The sequence below is a fragment of the Aptenodytes forsteri genome, unplaced genomic scaffold, assembly GCF_000699145.1.
Source record: "Aptenodytes forsteri isolate BGI_AS27 unplaced genomic scaffold, ASM69914v1 Scaffold195, whole genome shotgun sequence".
NCBI lineage: Eukaryota > Metazoa > Chordata > Aves > Sphenisciformes > Spheniscidae > Aptenodytes > Aptenodytes forsteri.
The window spans coordinates 1,389,006-1,408,918 of NW_008795317.1; the positions used below are offsets into that span (position 1 = coordinate 1,389,006).

The 19,913-nt window shown below is 40.2% G+C and overlaps 1 protein-coding gene across 4 annotated transcripts in view; it reads right to left on the reverse strand.

The window, feature by feature from the left end:
- RPS6KC1 (ribosomal protein S6 kinase C1) overlaps positions 1-19,913 on the reverse strand; it is an 87,132-nt gene that overhangs the window by 52,806 nt on the left and 14,413 nt on the right. For 3 of the 4 annotated variants that reach the window (XM_009279583.2, XM_009279582.2, XM_009279585.2), the window contains 3 exons: positions 19,656-19,749; positions 15,179-15,238; positions 14,006-14,368 (listed from right to left, as the gene is read on the reverse strand). In XM_009279583.2, the coding sequence (XP_009277858.1) occupies positions 14,006-14,368; positions 15,179-15,238; positions 19,656-19,749 (517 nt within the window). Of the gene's footprint in view, positions 1-14,005; positions 14,369-15,178; positions 15,239-15,523; positions 15,605-19,655; positions 19,750-19,913 lie in introns of those variants that run through there. The other variant, XM_009279586.2, reaches the window with a different exon arrangement.

Here is a 19,913-nt window from a genome sequence, read left to right on the forward strand (position 1 = left end):
TGGGTTGATGGTTGGACTCTCTGATCTTAGAGGTCTTTTCCAACCTTAATGATTCTGATTCTGCATGGGCTGATTGTATGTAACAGGCTGCTGGTCAATATGCTTGTCTGACTGAGCCCTGTACCTGACCACCACTGTCTGTCTTACCATCTTATAAAACTCTACTCCTCACTACTTTCTGCATGAGTGTGCTCATTATTCTCTGTGCATAAGATACACCAACAAACTTCAAGCCAGATAAGCAGGCAAGTCAGACAAAATGTCTGAGAACTGGATCATGGAGCTGGGGGGCAGCTACCAGAGAGACCTGAAAAGCAGGTCTTTCCCTGACCAGCAATAGTTCAAAAGAGGTTGGTCTGTTCATGCTGTCCGTGGTTATGTAGGTGTCTCTAAAGGCAACATCCTTCTGCCTGTGTCAATCTGTTTGTGGTCATCCATGTCCATACAGAGTACATGTGTGCACATGCAAGCCCCTCTCAGAAATTTGCACTCAGCTTCACTACTGAGGTAACAAGGGGTAAGCTGCAGCCAGGTCTCTCCAGCAGCTTGAGGCAGAAGGAATTGCTCTGATCCTTCAGTCAGCTAGATCTGGCTAGCTTTAACACTGACTCCTTAATAAAGGAGGAGGAGCAGGTTGTCTGACTGTTTAATTTTCCCAAAACACTTTCAAGATGGCAGATAATAATGAAAAACTAAGTACGAGGTCTCTTCAGAAAGTTCGTGGAGAGTTCCTCTGCTGCAGGCTCTCAGAGCTGCTGTTTTCCCCCCACCCCATGCAAGAGGGAATGAATCATTGCTCTTGCTTTTAACAATCCTTAGACTCAGAGAGCGAAGAAGGCAGAGGCTCTTTTCCACTTTATGTCACCATGGTCTACTACTAGTCATTTTGACCCTGTTAAAATAACGACTCACCCTGCCTTTCATATTATGACTACAAACTACCTAAACACACAGTACCATCACACAGACTCCATCAAGAATAAGTAGAAGAGACTTACAATCTACTCCAAGCTCTGCTGTAAGTGATCTATTGTAAATCTTATTATCCACCTCACAGCAGGAGGGAAAAGTGACTGTCACCTCCTTGGACAGAGACACACAGCCCTGCTCTGCAAACACCTTGGACTACACTTGGTTTGGGAAGAAGCTGGACAGTCAGAAATTCAGTGCACTTTCAGCATACAATATCATGGATATGTAATACTTTCTCAGTAATTTCTCTCATTCTAAAGACAGAGGGGACTTTGTACCAGGTCCAGCACCTCTAATATCAGCCTCCACTTGCTAGGACTCATCTGGGGAAATTCCCCTAGATGACACTGCCAGCCTTATTCCCATCTAGGATTAAAAACAAAAACAAACAAAAAAACCCCACAATTGTTTGAATCTAGATTTGGCTTTATCAGAAGAGAACAGATACACAGTACTTTATAAATGTGTGTTGCAATTTCTTAAAACATGACTAACGCTTTTGCTTTCATCTCTATATTTAATCTTACGGCACCATAAAACTTCCTTGTGCCGATCCACTGGTGATCACCCACATTCTCTTAGACACACAAAGTGGTAGTTGCTCCGGTAAAATAAGCCATCTACATAGCAACAATAAACTCTTCAGCCAGCGTTTTCTTCAAGCAGACTGGTAGAAAACTGCTAGGTTAGTGTCTAAGGCTATCATAAAAGTCAAGCTTACTGCTTAATTGTTAGTTATGTGTATTTAGTTGGGATGTTTATTGCCTTTTTTCAATGCTTCGGTAATTTTACAGTAATTAACGCAAACAAGCTAGGATGTCCCCTTAGAGCTGTCTTTGTTCCCCCTACTTTCACAAGACATTAATTTCAGTTTTCCTTCTACTTTTCCTTCCTGAGTAATTTGTTAAATAACATTTGCAAACTGTTCACTCATTAAAATCTTCAGCCGTAAAAGAGGGTGTGGGTTCACAAAACAACATTTACTCAACAAGTTCTTGCATCTTATTTGTGAATAGGATCATTAACAGTTCAGTCTCTGAATACTGTAACAGGTGGATGTTTGACAATTGCATTTATGGAAGTAGGATTTGGGCTTTTTATTCTTTATATTAGTTTAACCAAGAAAATGTAAAAAGCTACATTTCAATACAATTTCCCATTTAAACAGCTAACATCTCACAAAAATCTGTGAAAAAACACAGGATAGGAATGCCAAAAAAAAAAAGTTACTTAAAAAGCCTTAAACACAAGGTGATGAGTAACAATAAAGACACCATTAAACTAAAAATAATCTTTAGCATTTCTACCAAATTTCAGGTCATAGAACTCTTCACGTAAAACCTAATAAATCACTAAAACACAGTACTAGAACAAATCCTTATATTTGACAGATGTTAAAGCTGTGATGCAGACTATGCATTTTTTTTAAAGGCAATATTGCATTTTGTTATGGGATAGTGTTTTTAGTTACACAAAATGTGTACTCTTAAAAGAATCCACTAATTTATTCCTAGTTAAAACCTTTTGATTTAAACACTGTGTGAACATACTGAGCTCCTATTTCCATTCTGTGGTTAGCCCACAATAATCTAAAGAGGTATCTCTCTTTAATTACAATTTATAACTTGAAAGGCATTTTTCTTTAAATGGCAGCAAACAGGAAATGTTTAAACTGTGTCAAAGCCTTTGATGAATCTTTACAACTGCTCATAAAAGATCATCGTGCTTAAAATAATATTGATTTTTCATTTATTTTCCTAGATACTAAAAGATTTACGTTTCATCTGATCAGGATCAAAGCTTCTCCCCCCTCCTGGTCACTGGGATTAAATCAGCAATGTAATTTTACATGTTTAAAAACTACACTGCTAAAGCAAGATATAAAAGTGTAGCAAGGCTGATCATAGAGACCTTAGAATAAAAACCCCTCAAGATTCCCCGTCTCTCTCCCTCTCTCTCCCTCTGCATTCGCTACGGAGCAGCTGTGCCTCACGCAGATTCACATGAATGAAAATATTAAGGCGAGAAACCACCCACTTAGTTTATTTTCCATATGACTTTCCTGTAATTATTTTGTAAACTGTTCACACAACAATATATAAAAACATCTGCAAAAACAGGTAATTAATGTGTCAAGCCAAACTAATGCATTTTTTATGGTGTCCATGCTTCGTCAACTGTAATTATAACTCTTTTTAAGCAAATGATGATGTGTTTGTTGCAATGTGCAAGTGGTTATTTTAGATGCTCTGTTTACTATTACTGCAAACAGAATATAAAAACTCCACAGCTACTTTGTTGCACATATAAGCCTTCATCTACACAAGCACAAACGGGCTGCTCCCTCATTTTCCAAAGGCTTTGCCTATTTCAAAGAATTAAAAATATCTTAAAATGAAAATTGGCTTTGGAAAGGCTGACCAGGCCACCCGCTGACCAAAGTAACAGTAGCCAGGACATTAGGACAGCAGCCAATGATTTAAAATTTGTTCTTTAATTTTTATTTCTAAGGAGGGTTCAGCTACAATAAATTTACAAAAACAGACGTTCCTAACAATATGCAAATGATCTTGAGGGTTTGATAGAGGAAAACCACAAATATCAGAATAATTGTGCCATTGAGTTCATCTGTGACTTGCCTGCTTGTTTTCCCATAGTCCACTGATTTGAATGAAAAATAGAGCAGCAGTATTTCCACAGAATAGGTACATAGTAGTAGCATCTGGGAAAATAGCAATATTTTTGTTTGTCTTCTACTCAAAAGAGTCTTCTACTCACACCTCATAGCACCTCAGAAGAGTACATGCCTTTGAAAGATTAGCTAACTTAATGTTGAAGTGTTAAGTATTCAGCTCAATTAACTGTTTATTCAGGCATCAAATCTTCTGTAATTCTATTGTATAAGAAAATGACTTATGTTCAGGTATTAAGAGCAAAAAGCTATTGAAAGGGGGCCATACCCAATAAACTCAAACAAACAAAAAATCTGAGTGGTAAGGACCATGAAAAAAATCTGTCCTTTTCCCTGAAATAATCTTGGCTACTAACAGAACACGTCTCAGATGCATAGAAGTGCTCTCAAACTTGCTCTGGTCCTTAACTCTTCTCCTCCACAGGTCTAGGATAAAGTCATGTGGAAGTTGTGTCTTACTGGATGGTAACAAACAAAGATAGCTCTAGTCACCATTTGCCAGTAACATATACAATATTCAGTAAATCACAGTATATAGCACCCACCCAGAAATTCTAGATATTCCTTCCTTCCTTTGTGTCTGACCACCTCCGAATCACCCCCCACTGGGCATTACAGATTTTCCTCAGGAAGAGCCAATCTGTCAGGACAACATCAGTGCACTCCCTACTTAACTCGCTGCTTTACCAGTATGTGGATATTTCTGCAGAAAAGGTAAGGCTAAAAAGTTAGCATTACCAGTCCCAATCCTCTGTAACCTCCATATTCCAAATCTTCCTGCTTTTCTCTCAGAGTTACTAAAAATATATGTGGGCTGCCTTTATTTAAGAAGATATCAGAAGAGATTTGCTCCAGGAAGGAATGTCCTCTTGCAGAACAGGCTACAAGGAACTTGTGGGAGACTGCCTGTTGTGCTAACCCCAAACTCCATGTTCTTAACAATTTAAACAGTAAAACTTCCTCTAAATACTGAAATCTTCAATGAAACATTTATAATTGCCAAATCTAACAGCTATAATACCATTTTTTATTTTTAAAAGTTTCTTTATCTTCTTCACAGTCTTCCTGCACATATCACCCAGCTGGATTGCTGAATTTTTCAAAGAATTGCTCTCTATAAAAATGCAAGGGAGTAAGCCTTAAAAGATTTATTTCTTCTCACAATGAAAAGAGGTTTAGCAGCACCTTCCTTATTAGTGGGTAGCCCAGCTGTTATTTTTGCCTAATTGGTTCAAGAGGACCTCTGTTCTTCTTAGGGCAAACACTTCTTACATCATGTGAAGCAGACTCCTTTGTCCATATTAGCCAAACAAAAGCTCAGGCACACCATAAGTGACAATGCGATTCATAATCCAGCACAGGCTTGTGACCACTTTGGACACAGTTTTATAACCCCGAAATTTATTTCAGGAAGGGGAAAAGCTGCCGATTTTGGAACAAGTCTCCACCAACTTTCACAGGACAGTGGGTAACCTTCAATTTTCAAACAATTACTTAAGTGAAATGTGGCAGGTGCTGGGGTAGATGGACACTTCAGCATCAAGGAAAGATGCTATAGATTTTAGCACCAGGTGGCAGTTTGGAATTGTGAAATAAGCCCGCTAGCTCGTCGTCTCTAGTATGCTATATATTATATTAATGATGAGTTCCTTTGAGGTGGTGGCCAAATTCTGCAGCTGAAAAAAAAGCACGTAAATATTAAAAAATAAGACCAAGGTTAAGCCCATTATAGTAAAACAGTTTCAAGTGATCTTTTTTCCTTTTTTTTTTTTTTTTTTTTAACATTGTGAGTCAAAATTTAGTAAGATGCACCACATTTATCAGAACCATTCTTTCTTAGTTTTTGAAGATTCAGGACAGTACTGTACTCTAGCAACCAAGAAGAAAAGCCATTTAAAAGTTAAACCTCTCATGCTGAAGCACAAATGCGTGACAGTGAGCGAACACCTAAGAATTCTTCTTCCAACTTTCCAGTGTGCTCATAACTATTACGTCTATGTTTTATACATCATCTTCATTGCAGGTTGCTCGAGACACTCACAGATCTACACTTCTGTGAAGTTACCAATTCTGCATCCTGTAGAAAACCTAAGGTTACACACCAGTGGTGTAAACGTCTAGGTAAACACCTCTCTGGAAAAAAAATATTGGCATATGTGCCAAAGTTAAGATTACATAGAAGAATGGTGTGGGTGAAACGTGTTTGAGTGACCGGTAAAGCAGGAGTCAGTAACACTGAAGATAATAAGAAACGTAACTTTCCAGAAACACTAATCAACAAACATCTGTTTATAGAGAAACTCTCATGTTAAATCCACAAGGTGGTGGTAGCTTTTCATGTGTGTATGTGACTATCTGGAAAAAACTAAAATTAATGGTCACACAGCACACACCATTTCAGGGAAGAAAAGCTTAACTTCCCATCCATCTGCTAAAACTTGTAGTCTTCAACTGCAAGGTATTTCACCAAAGTAAGACTTTGTTGACAACGTGAGAAATATTCTTGAACACTTTCCTGTAAAACTACATAAGAATAAGGGGCGGGGGGGGGAAAACCGTGAGTGTTGCAAGACAGAAGGACAAGCAGTGGCATCCTAGCACAGATGAGGAAACAAAATGGTGACAGCAGCAGCAGGTCCTCCAACAAACACCACAGGAACAGGAGGAGAGCACTGCCAGTCAGAGCAAGGAAAGAAGTTACACAGGCCACCACCACAAAAGAGAGGAAAAGATTTTCCAAGTTCTCTGCGCTCTTCCTTCTTAACTAAAAGGACAAGTCCAAATTAGAATTAGCAACCACAAGCATTCCTTATTTCAGAGCAGAGGGAACCCAGGCACACAGGCACCTATCCCTTCAAGAACAAGTTACTACAGTTTGAAGCACAAAGTATTGCAGAAAGAAAAAAAGAAAAAAAGACAGATGATAAAACAATTATGAGATTCATCAATCCTGACTGTCTAACAGTACTGATATCTATGTATTAAATGTAATTCATATGTACTGTTATATAGTACTATGGGAAATGGTATCTTTCCATAAGCAATCACCAAAATGTCTAAAACAGAAGAGACAGTGGCAGGCCCTGTAGAGATCAAACCTATACTAGTCCTTCTACACAGCTCTGAAGCTAGAGAAGCTATTTTAAGACACTGGAAGGGAAAAGAGGGAAAGAGGACAGGAAAAGAGAAAAGGAGGATGGGAAGAGAGAGAAGGTGTATACGCAAGAACTGGGGGGGGGGGGGGGGGGGAGAGAAGATGTAGAGATCAAACCTATACTAGTCCTTCTACACAGCTCTGAAGCTAGAGAAGCTATTTTAAGACACTGGAAGGGAAAAGAGGGAAAGAGGACAGGAAAAGAGAAAAGGAGGATGGGAAGAGAGAGAAGGTGTATACGCAAGAACTGGGGGGGGGGGGGGGGGGGAGAGAAGAAGAGCACTGATTATCCTGCAGCATCATGCCCTTAAACATATCTACGCAATTTTTCTATTCCAGCTAGTAATTTGCCTCAATTCACCTACACTGCCCGAGGCATTTAATCCTGCAGCCAGAGACTTCAATTTTCTCACCTAAGGACAGAAGCGGCACTGTAAGCTAGATCAGTCTGTTCTGCCTACGCTGTATGCTGGAAGAAGTGTGGCAACCCTACTAGGTCTTCTGACAGGAGGTAGAAACCCCACATAGCAACAGTCAAAAAAAGATTAATGCACTTAGCTGCAGCTAAGTGCTGGCTAACAACAGCTGAGATAAAAGGCTGTGCAGGCAGGCAGAGATGTCTGTCAAAGAGGCTGGGCACAAGCAGCAACCTGGCAAGAAGCTGCTATGAGGACAGATTCAGAAGTCTTGGAAAGGTCAGATCCACACCAAGCCAATGCAGTTAGCTGTGTCCCCCAGAACAGGGAAGAAAGAACAGATTTTTAAGGCCCACCTCGTCACATATTTATTCATTCTTTAACAGCCACGTGCTAAGCAACCGCATTCAGAGTCATCTCTGCATCATGCCCTACATGTTGGCTTACAAGTATTCCTACAATTCACTTTTACATGTATTCTAAGGCTCTAAGCTGTGCAGCAGGTGCTAAACCCCAGACCTTTATCAGCCTCTTGCTGCAGAGAAGTCTTGCAGTTTAAGTGGAACTTTGCCTTGAGTATTCCTTTACATAGCTGAATCTGACTGTATTTATACATTAACCAACTTCACCGTACTTTACTGGCAGATGCTGTATTTTACTGCTTTGCCACAATGAAGTGTCTAAACCCAGTACTTTTTCATATGGAATGACATCACTCAGGGTAATCCATCCAGCATCTACTGCACAGTGATGGATCCTATAGCACTAATCTGCTCTGAAGCTCTGTATGGTCTGCAATGGGCTTGGAAGCCAACACATTTCCATTATGAACAGCTCGTCGCCCATATTAGCGTGGGTTTCAATATCACTGGCAGCACAGTGAGGTTAGACGACTTTTTTTTTTTTAAGCAAACCACAGTATTTCCAACATCCCTTCTTAATCTAGCTGCTTGTCAATAGACAAGTCTTCTCACCAACATCTAACCTTCTGAAACAGCAGCTGTGATTTCAAGGTTGTATGAAGCACTAGGAGAGAGGGAGCACTTTGTATGGTTGCTTAGAAAGTCCAACCCAAACAGTCCCACAGCACCCTCACAGCCCAGTAGCAGGAAACAGACGGTTTTCAGCTCTTTTGGAAGGAACCGGGGCAGGAAGTTTTTGTCTTGACTGGTTCCAGCCTCAGTGGAAGCATAAAGCTACAACAGCAAATAAGGTAAGTGATGATACACCATAGAAGCACGGTGGTCTGAGATCAGGTGGGGGAGAATTACAGTTCTGTCAGTCACCCTGTCACTAACCTTTCTCTGTGGGGCCCAGCACAACTCTACGGTTTCCCTGCAGACATCAGCTCACACCCCAATGCATCTTCTCAGAGAACAGGTCTGTTGTTTCCTCAAAGATGTTGCTCAAATCAGGCATAGCTGCTGAGTAGCTCAGAAAGCCTGAGAGATTGTTACTCTCAATGAGAACCACTACTTAGAGAACTTAACAAGTGAAAGGAATTTAAAATAGCTACTATGTTGTAACAGAAGTTGTCTTCATAACTGCCATTCAACAAACAAGCAAAGGTGCTTTTCACTCTGGAAGCCAGAAACGTGCTTGTGGAACAGCCATGGCTCCTCTTCCCCTTTTCATAAAGCACTGTCTTCTTGGCATTCTGTCAAGCATGCTCCTGTTTGCATCCCTGGCTCCATCACAAGTTCAAATCACAGCCCATCATAATCCCAGTAATTAGACACAAGTTGGTTTGTTTTCAGAATATCCAAAAATATCATCTAGTTGTCCAAAGTATTCCCAGCATTTCATTGTATATGCATTTCTGGGTTAAAAGTCAAAGTCATTTTAGCAAGGTTCCAGTAATTTGTGTAATTTTTGTTCCAGCTCTGTTTACTGCATAAACATTAAAATAGCACAGAGCAGTGCAAAACTGACATTCGCAGCCCGCTTTCAAAGACACCAGCAGCTTATCTAGAAGTTGTAGATACCTAATGCAAAATACAGATACCTAGAAAACAGCTCGTGGCTGCTAAACTGGCTTAAGAGGCACCTCATACTTCATGCAACAAGGTCCATGCTGCCTAGCTGAATCAGCCCCCTAAAACAAATAAACATTCATTGTGCCCAGCTACAGCTGCTACACATGTGAAAACAAACACCCCAAATCTCTGACAGAGTAATGGATCATCTTCCTTCAGATGTTAATGTGTAACATGGAACCTTGTATGTAACAGACCAGCAATGAACACATTTGCTTTCTAAACCACATAGAACAGATCCTGTACTTTTCTACACGAATTAGACTGACCAAATTGTGAAGCGCTCTTGCTTCATCATGTGCCTGAAGTTACTGAAACCCAGCGATAAGCAATAATGTTAACTGTGTTTATCACACAGCTCAGATTGCCCAGATCCACAACGGATATAACATGAGAACAGTTGGGAGTTGGAAAAAGAGGAGCAGTTTATACAGACAGGACTCCCTCCTTTATTACAAAACACACTTTCCATAATTTTAGCCTCCTGATCTACTTTTTCCTAACATAAACTACGTCCTACACCAAAGTCAGGGAAAGCACTACTTCGCATAAAACACAGTTAACTTCCAGCCTAGAAGTTGGTGGCTTGCTATCGATTAGTGCATTTTTTCCATCACTAGGCCTGAAGCAATGCATTGACCTCAAAGTGCTCTGACATGCTAACAAAACAAAGGAACAGCTATAATTGTGAGCCAAAGTTTCTATCAATTAATATACTTATCTTCTAGTATGCTTTAAAAGGCAGAAGATTGGAATTCTAGAAGGTTTCAGCTTCTAGAGAATTGTTTAACCATCCTATACAACCCTTACAGACCTGCTTTCCAAAAGCTCCAAAATCCTGTACACAACAATATCCAGAAAACACAAGAGGGGCAGCAGAATCAATACATATCCAGAGGAAAAAGGAAAGGATAGCAGCCATTCCCTCTCACTGCACATGAGGGAGCTCTGGTATAAATGAAGTGGGGAGGTACAAGAGGTGCAGGTAGTTCAATGGGTAGTCCAAGGGCTCTGCTGCCAGTCCAAGAATGCATTCTCCTCCTTCCCACTGACAAACATGTTTAATATTAAAATCCATGTACGGAGCAGAACTAGGCCCAAGATGTATAAAGAGCAGATGCCCAGAGTCCAAGGTATACACCAGCCTCTCGGAGCACAGACGGCATTCATTCCCCAAGTGACATGCAGATCAGGCCTTCTGGCAGGACTGTGAATAGGACATTAAAAGATTTAGTACTAAAACTCTGCAAGAGACTAGCAGAGGAAAATGCACCTTGCACAGTATAATTAACACCACTATAGTTGAGAGAGCATGCGCACACAGCTGAAAATGAAGTCAAGATGTACCTTTCTTTGGTGTAAGCACATGCACCACCTGCCTCGTCTAGCATTAGTGTCATCAGCTCAGAGAGCTGGAAAGTCATCAGTAAAGTAACGGACTCAAGTGTGCTCCGACTGCCTTTATGGAAGCCAGCTACTTCAAACTAAACAACATGAGTCTATAAACTTGCAGTTATAAACTTACTCGTACACGATTTTGACGAGGCAGCCTTAAGAAGTAAATCATCTTGTACCAAGCCTAAAGGAGCAGCTGGCAACAGAGACACCCTTCTCTTTCAGATACATCTAACCAACTTATAGAGGCACTACATTTCCAAGCTAATTCTGAGAGAAGTTTCAAACACAGAGGATGGATGTGGGTTTTTTCCCCCTGGTACACTAGTTACATTTCCTGATTGCAATTCTTAGGTGTCAATTTCTATTTCCTTGGTGCCACCACGTGGCAAAAATATGTATTACAATATAACTTGCAAAAGCCACTTCCAGTCCATTCTAAAGAGGGGCCACACATTCTGCAATGGCTATACACTGAAAGGCAATGTCACTTTATATGTGCGTGTAAGCATATGAATGCTGTTTCACTTTCAGATATTACGAAGGCTAATTTTGTGTAAGCATATATGAATGCTGTGCTTCACTTTCAGATATTACGAAGGCTAATTTACACAAAACAGTATAAAAATAATCAATGGCAGAAGATCGTAGGCATTTTGTGACAATTGCACCATCCTTATCTTTGAAGCATGTTATTATCCATGTGAAATGCGTAACCATGGGTGTTTAAATAGCTGAAGTGATTAAGTTAAGGTTGGGTTTTTTTATTGCAACATACAGTGAATATCCACATATCAACACTAAACATCACCCTCAAAGTAGCTAGATTAAAAAGCATGATACAGATAGTTATTTGTGGTTTTTTGTTGGGGTCTTGGTTTTTTTGGTTTTGGGGGGTTTTTGTTTGGTTGGTTGGTTTTTTTACTGTCCTCATAGATCCTGAGAAGGCGTATAATTTTAGGAAGGCATTTGAATCAGGCCTATCATTATAAAGAAGGACATCAGTGTCTCCTTGCCAGCTTGCAGAAGCTCCAAAGAGAAAGGACACAAGATGAGCTGGATCTAGCCAAATCTAGTGTAAGTGCCCAGCAGAGGACGAACATTAATTTCCTTTCCACCTCCACAGCCATACAGGGTAACACAGAGAAAGGAGAAAGAAGACCTGACTGCTAAGAACTAGCCCCTGTACGTTTATGTTCCCAAGGGATAAGATGCCAGTTAAAAAGCAACTCACTCCTGTTATTCCCTTCCTTGTGCTGTACAGATGCAATATCAGGGACTGCACAGAAAAAGTTGCAAGTGCTGGCTACACATCTCTTCATCCATCAGGAACACCTCTACCCACACACACAGAGGTCCCACCACTATAAATTTATTAATAACCCCCACTGTACTATCTGAGTGGCATCAGGAAAACAGGGCAGAATATCACACTCTTCTAAGACGCCTTGAATTTTTTCCTAGCCTGAAAAGCACGGATACCAGTGGGTGAAAGAAAAGGATTATCAGTCATCCGAGGTAGCTGGATGAGTAACTAGTCAACGGCAAAGAAGCAAAAGTCCTTAGAGGAAATGTTAGCAAATGTAAGTAAAAAGCTCAACCCACTCTGGTTCAACGAGTTATTATGCATCAGTTGAGCAAGTCACCTACAATACATGTAAGAATGGCCTTTCACAACTTCAAGGTAAACATATTACCATAAGGATTACCATGGATTCAAAGCCAACATGTTTAATCACTGCCACAAGTCAAGTACGCATGCATAGTTACCACAGCTCAACTGATGTGCAATAGCCTGACTTGTGTGCATGCCCTAACAGTTTGCAACTGTTTATTAAAGAAAGCTTTTTGAAGCTGAAACTCGGACTGTCAGTTTGAAACTGCATCATAGCAGCCTTGCATCATGGCCAGAAGACAGAATTGGTTATGATGAAACAGGATATTCTTTAGAAGACTATAACTGCATGGCACACAGGTCTATGAAGAAGTGTGTTAGTAAAGAAAGAATAGCTGGGCTCTCCAACAGAAGGATTGCCAGCACATTCAATATCAAAAAAGAAAAGCATTTTGATAACATGGGCAAGGAAAGATAGGATGCTATTGAAAAGCCACAACAAGCAGCAAAGCAGTAACCCTACTGACATCACTGGGACTTGAAAAGAAAGAGGAAGATTTACTTTTGCCAAAAAGTAAAAAGACACTTTAAGCAAAAGCTATGCACAGATCTTGGCCCACACCTCTAGTTTTCATCAGTAACCTATCCATTACTTTTTGCCAGGCCCTGTTAAAGCAGCTCAGCAGGTAACTTTCATTCCTAGAACTGTTCAGAGGGTCTGGACCACTGCTGTGCATCCTACCGAGATGCAGCAAAGGTTTCTGCTTGTATGTTCTTTGGTACATTGGCATTTAAGTTCAGCTCTGGAGCAGCATAATGCATCTGTGCTGTATACCATCAAACAAAGCCACAATTCTAATGTTACTCATTTGACCTGCGTGGGACAGAAGCACAATACACAGACCCTGAATTCACTCAAGGAAAGAACAAATCTTTTCCTGTGCTTTATAGTTTTAAGTCGTTGTTGGACAAAATGCAAATATATGAGGTTATTGCTCTAGATTCTCAAGAGCTAGAGGTGGAAGGGGAAAAAATTGTTCCCTGACTGACAAGATGCAAGGAGAGTCCACAGAAATTTGCATGTAGTTGCATCTGGTCAGTTAACAACAGCTTTTGCAGACATAATATTGACACACCAAAGTCTTTTGAAAAAAAAATAATCCTGTTCTCCTCCAGCAGTGCAGGCACGTAAGTTTGTATGCGTCCTTTAGCTAGAAAAGGAGAACAGTTTAGTGGAAGAAGCAAGAGGCTGTAAGCCAAGAATAGTTCTAATCCTGTTGTGACTGGGAAGTTAACCTGAGTCTGCCTCTCCCCATGCGTAAAATGGGGATAATTAATCCTCACTTAACCATGTAAATTAAATAATGTTTCTACAGTGCTACAAGTGCCACATATTAATTAATGCCTAGGTAATAAAAAGGAAAGAGGCAAAAGTGGAGCACTTCACTACTTACCTGCAAGTCGGAGGTTGTGCTGCAATTTTAAACGAGGAGATATTTGGCACTTGGAAGATGAGACCCTAAATTATCATTCAGTCTTAGAGGGAAAGACTTTTCTCTCTCTCTCATGTGCACAGCAGCTATCAAGCACGCGAAAGCCAGGCACACATCATTCTGCATTTCATATCACCTCTTTGCAACACAGTAAGCTGATGTTAACTAAGGAAACGCCATAAACAAATACCCATAACCAAAGGTAAGGCAAACATAGCAGGAAGATCCATACCTTGAACACCTTCCAGAAGCAGATCAACCCCCTTTCTATAAAAGCTGAAGGCAGTTTCATAATCTTCTTCCTCCTCCTTCTTCAAGGCCAGTTTTATCAACTCGCCTGCTTTCTCCAAGTAATCTTGTTTGCCAGGCTTGGGTTTTAAGCTTCCAGTAAACAGACTATGGCTTTCCCTCTCTCCTTCGGGTTTGCTCCACTCCTGCTCAGGTGCCAGTGTGCTTCGTACTGGGGGTTCAGAAGTAAGGCAAAGGCCAACAGCTCTACTGGGAGAACTTTGGTTGGATGCCATTCCATCATCTAACTCAGCAAGAGAGTCTGCATCGACTGTCAGAGAGATCAGGTCGCTGTCACTGGAGAAGCCTGAAAGCACAGTCAGAAAGACATCCATTACTCTAGATTTCTCATATACCTTAGGAACCTCCAAAATTCTTTATCCCATCCAAAGACTTTAGCTTTCTTCTCACTTATGCAGCTTCCTGAGACGTTGTGCACAGAAATTCCCTGCATGTAAAGCTGTCTTAAAAATTATTACCTATAGAAACATGTTTTTTAAAGTTAGCTACAAACTCCGCAGAGCAACTGGTCTTCATTTTAATACTGGGAATGAAGATACCAACATCTAACACCCAACTTAAACTTTCAAAGCCTGCACACCATTGGGCTCCAGGAAAAGTACTCTGTGTGAGTGCTATTAGAAAAGTCAATCAGCAGGAGTCAGATTACTGTTGCAAGAAATCCCAACATACTGTTTTAAATCAGTAAGATGAAGCATCCCAAAAACCAGTAAATTAGGAGTTGGAATTAACACAGAGTTACTGTCAGCTTATGCATCATGCAGCACTAACTCACATCCACCATGTATACTCTTCTTTCATCGCTAACACACAGTAAAATGAATTAGCTTACAACTCGTTCACTGAAATTTGAGCTAACACATTTTACATTTGCCATAAGCTAAAAGCATATATACTTACTGCAAGCTGACCTTCAGTAACTAAACTACAGCAACTTAGCAGGGTTATTTGGAAATAAATGGCAAAAAAGATATTTTACACGTTCACCATTTCATTCTGTAAGGATTATCATCCACAAAAAGTGTTCACTCATAATTTATGACTTCCTAATAATTTAAATTCCACAAATGTAACGGAAACAACTTCTAGATCTCACCTCCGCATTCCGACTGGCTCGTAAGTGTCACATCATCAAGCCCACTTAAATCCTTTCGAACTGAAAAGGACAAGAATGATAAAAATGTTTCTGACATCCTTTTGTACAGCAGATCGGATGTTCACTTGCCATCAAAATGAAAGGGCATGACCCCACTACAGGTAAAAGTACATAATATGAAACTGGTCTTTGACCAGCTAGCAGAGATATCCATTTGGTAATTCACCACTAAAATTGTGACAGTGGTATTAGATTTGCCATTTCTCATTGCCTCCGAGGTTAAAAAACAAAACACAGGTGCTTGCTTAGGGGGGGGCTAATTCAAACCTCAGCACTCCAACTCACCTAATTTCAATAGCAGCAGCACTTAAATCCCTATCTCTCACTGCTCTGATGATTTACAGCTAAGGAGACTTAAAACAGGAGAGCCTTCAAAGATGGGACCTACATACCAAGAAGAAAAAAAGAAAGCCAGCTTTCAGTCTCAAAAATGTCATTCCAGAACAGTACCCTGCATGAGACATATGAAGCGAGCCACGAATTTGGCAGTGCCACCTGGATATCAAGTAGCAGTTTGTTTTATCACCTTGGCACATGTACCCACTGAGGCAATAAAACAGGCAACAAGGTCAAGACATTTAGCTGTTTGAACACACAGAGAAAGTAAATTCTGAGCTAAAACCTGGTGTCTGTTTTCTTTTGTATTATCAACAGAGTCAAGAGTTTATCCACATTATCAGGTAAAGTTCTGACTTACCTACAAAAAGTATGTGGCAGTAGCAAGGAGCTGACTCAAAGGCAACTAACTCAAACTTTCTTTTCGATTTCACAACTCTAGAGTTAGAGGAAGTTTACAATTTATGGAAGAGGAGTAAGAAGACACCGTAGAAATACTGCTTTTCTAAAAGCTAGCAGTTCCTTTAATGTGAGTTAGAGAAAAAAGACAGGAAGGAGAACAGATTACCAGCCACTCTCTTTGTCTGAAAAGCAAGGCACAGTGATACTTAGTGACACAAGACTGCTTGAGAGGAGGGGACAGGGTGCACAGAAGACAATGCTCCTGATCTTTTCAGGGGAGGGACATAAAACAAAGTGTCCATGCAGAGAAGAAAACTGCCTGTGCAGCCCCAAGTCCTGCAAGAAAGAAGGCAACCTCACAACAGAACAGTTGGAGGAAGACAGAAGATTCATTAATTAGTGTATTAATAATGGGCCATTCACCTGCCCAATTTAGGGACAGCAATGTCAAATATGGGTGCAGAGGACTGAGAATTTATGAAACAACATTTAGAGGAGTCAAGTTATTTTGTTCAGTGAAGAGAAATTGCTAGCTAGGGAATGTATAGGTGGAAGCAGAGCTGACAGACGGACAAAGGGTGCAGATAATGAATGGAAAAGCTGGTGGGTTTGTGGGAAGGGTGTGCTGGCCACCCATGTTAGATGAATTAGAGCATTTCCACACAGCAGATTTCAAACAGACCCAAGTTCCCCTCCCTACAGTCCAAACAAAACCACGTTTGCTCTGCTCTTGCAGCCAACTTGACCAGAAGCTGTATGAACACAGCTAGCATGGCACAGAGCCTGAGCTAATAAACTTTGCTTAAGGGCAGGTTTAGAGCCCGGGTCTGGCACCACACCACCACAGTCATGGGGCTTCCAATCAGCCCGAGAGGTAGGAAGAGTCTGAACTGCATATGCTTATTTCTGGGAAGATAATGTGAAAATGGTAAAACAGAAGGAAGCGGGGGGAAAAGAATGAAAATAAAATGAAAAAAAAAAAGATGAGCTTCCCGGTGAATTTCTCTAAAGAATTTGGCAATTGGTAGAGAAAGACTTTTGAAGAGAAAGTTGGACATATGAACATTATCCCATGTACCCAGAGAGGAAGACAGAGTGACTGTTTGTCAGGAATATTAGATGAGTATAATGATGCTGAAATTGAACATAAATTCCTGTACTTGTCTCTGCCTTGTGCAATTTCACCAAGTATATGAGAAGTAAACGCAGTTTCCAAAAATTGGTGGAAAGCCTGGGTAACCTGGCCTCTTAAAAAGCAGGTTCCTGTGAAAGCATGAACTGCCAAACTGCCTTTACAAGCAAGATACTTATCGCTTATTTTGGTATAAAAACATTTCTACTACTATCAATTTGCATCTTCTACCATTAATGTGCACACCTTCTGCAGACTGAACTTTGTCTGAAAAGAACAGATAAAAGTGAGAAAACACAACCCACCCTTATAAGCAAACACCAGCACCTGTTAAAGAACGGGCTTGATACTTCTTAGTACAACAGCTTGAAGGAGCAGTGCCCACGTGGAGGCACTTGAATGTTCACAAAAACTAACACAGTGAACTAGTCACAGTTAACTACGATAATCAGACTGGGAAAAATTAGATGCAGGATGCCCTGAGGAGAGGCAGGGAGAAGACTCAGAGCCGAGTATTGCCACTGCCATCTAGAGGCCTTAAAGGCAGATGTTTACTTCTCTCCCTAGTCGCCTCCCCATCCAAAATTTGGTTTCAAAGATAAGAAAATATGAGCTGGAAAACACATAGATTTGTAGAAAAGATAACTCCGCAAAAGTCACATTCAGCATCTGGAAATCCTGTGCTCATAGTTGTTGCAAGTATCCCCTAAAACCACTCCAGCCAATTCAGAAGAGTATCAAAGAATTTTTCTACTTTACAGCATTTTTTTCTTTTCAATATTTTATCTCACATAAAAGACGTGTTTTTCTTCTTCTAAAAATGAGGCCCTTGTGAATAAAGAATAGAAACATTCACATTAAGCACTTTTAGAAGCACTTTTTCTTTTATAAGGCACAGTGTAAAGTAAGTGCATTGTCAGAATCTGAAATGTTAAATTTCACAGAAATAGTGCCCCTTTAAAACTAGTTACCAGTATTTAATTACAGAGGATAGTTATGATAAACAGCTCTATACCTTTCCCTTCACAGAACAAAATATTATGGGGGCATTAGTTCATTAACATTATAGAAGATACTACAAAATAAAATGCAAAACTCACTGCCCATGTAGAATGTATTATATAACTAAGCACAAAGTTATTGACATAGAGAGATCCCAGTGGCAAGTCATACAACCTCAAGCAAAAAATAAATAAAAAAACAACCAACGTTAGAAAACGCAAGCAGTTCTTGTTATTGAAGCAGAGTTTTACCAAAGCAAGTTCTATGCCAGAAAGATCAGACGAAATTAAGTAGTTAAGAAAAAAAACCCTGCCAAATAAGCTTCATAAGTGTTTGTATAATAATGTGTATTTATAAATGAGTGTAAAACAGTTCCAAAGGAAAATCTGAAGGGTTGGAAAAGCATTTCTTAGAAGTCACAAGGACCCAAGCATAATTCAAATACATAAATATCCAGAAGATTGCATGGTACTTGGCAGACGATTATACACAGAAATGCTTAAGCTAGCTCAGCCTCCAGAGGCAGGCAAGAAGCCCTAGTACAGTATTTTTTGGGCTAATGGACCCTACCTCACAGCTATACTATTATTTAGCGCAAGTGAAGTGCCACTAAAATTACTCTACATGTGGTATCCAAGCCAGCACGTACATCTTTACAGTGTGCTAAGGAAATGCAGTCATCGGAAAAGGGACACACCCTCCATTGGCATAGCACAATCAGAAAACATTAGCAAGTTAAGGAAGGGATTTCCAGTTTTCAACTGAACATAGTCCACACTGGCTCTAACACACAACCTCTCAGGCTTTCAAGAATAGGGAGTTCTTTTCAGGAAACAAAAACTGCCAGCATTTTTTCTTAAGAGACTTAAGCAACTTGCTTATCTCCCTGAGCCCTGCAGGAGGCTTCAACATTCACCACTCCCGTATGCTCCATCCAGAAGACATACTTAAAACTTTTAAAATATGATACCAACTCTCTTCTGGATTTTACTAAGTACTGCAAGCATGGTGACACCCAGAGCATGAACAGCTGAATGAGAACCCTCTGAAATGAATGGGGCAGTTCAAATCTTAGACCTATTTTTCATGCTCTAGGCAAATTCAGACAGTCATCTTTGTATTTATTGATCAACCTCAAAATGGTTTTAAAGTTCTCTGCAAATTGTTACAGCTTGAGACTTGGGTCATGATTAGTAGTGAACACTACCACACCTTTTGGAAGCAGGCAGGATTATGTACATTTAAACCAGAGGGTTCAGTTCAGTTAGCACCAAAAGCAGTTCTTTTTGAGCAACAGAGCACTAGGACTTCTAGAATGAACTAGACAAACTCCCAGAAAACTTCCTATTAGAAGCAAACTCCCAGCAGTGCAGACAGGGCTCTGCTGAGCCCAATTTCTCTTTTGTTAATCCCAGTTCTGGCATTTCTGTCACACCAAGCAAACAGAAACTGGAAGCCAATGCTCGTACAAATATGGCACTTGTCATTTATGTGCTGCTTTAAAACAGATCACACTATAAGGTTACAAGAGTAAAGAAAGCAAACCTTCAGAGCTGCAGTCAGACAGGTTGTCAGTCAGAGAGTCGGACAGAGGCTCGACGGGACCAATCAGTTCAGACCCATCATGTACCTCTCCACCCTGAAAAGAAAGGGGGAAAGGAATTAATTAGCTGCTGTGCTCTATGGAAAGTCTCATTATATAGCAGCGATAGTCAAAATTAGACTTCCTAACCAGTGAATGCTCCATGACTTTATAGTTAATGCATTTAATTAAACTATATAAGCCTGCAAAATTAAACAAGG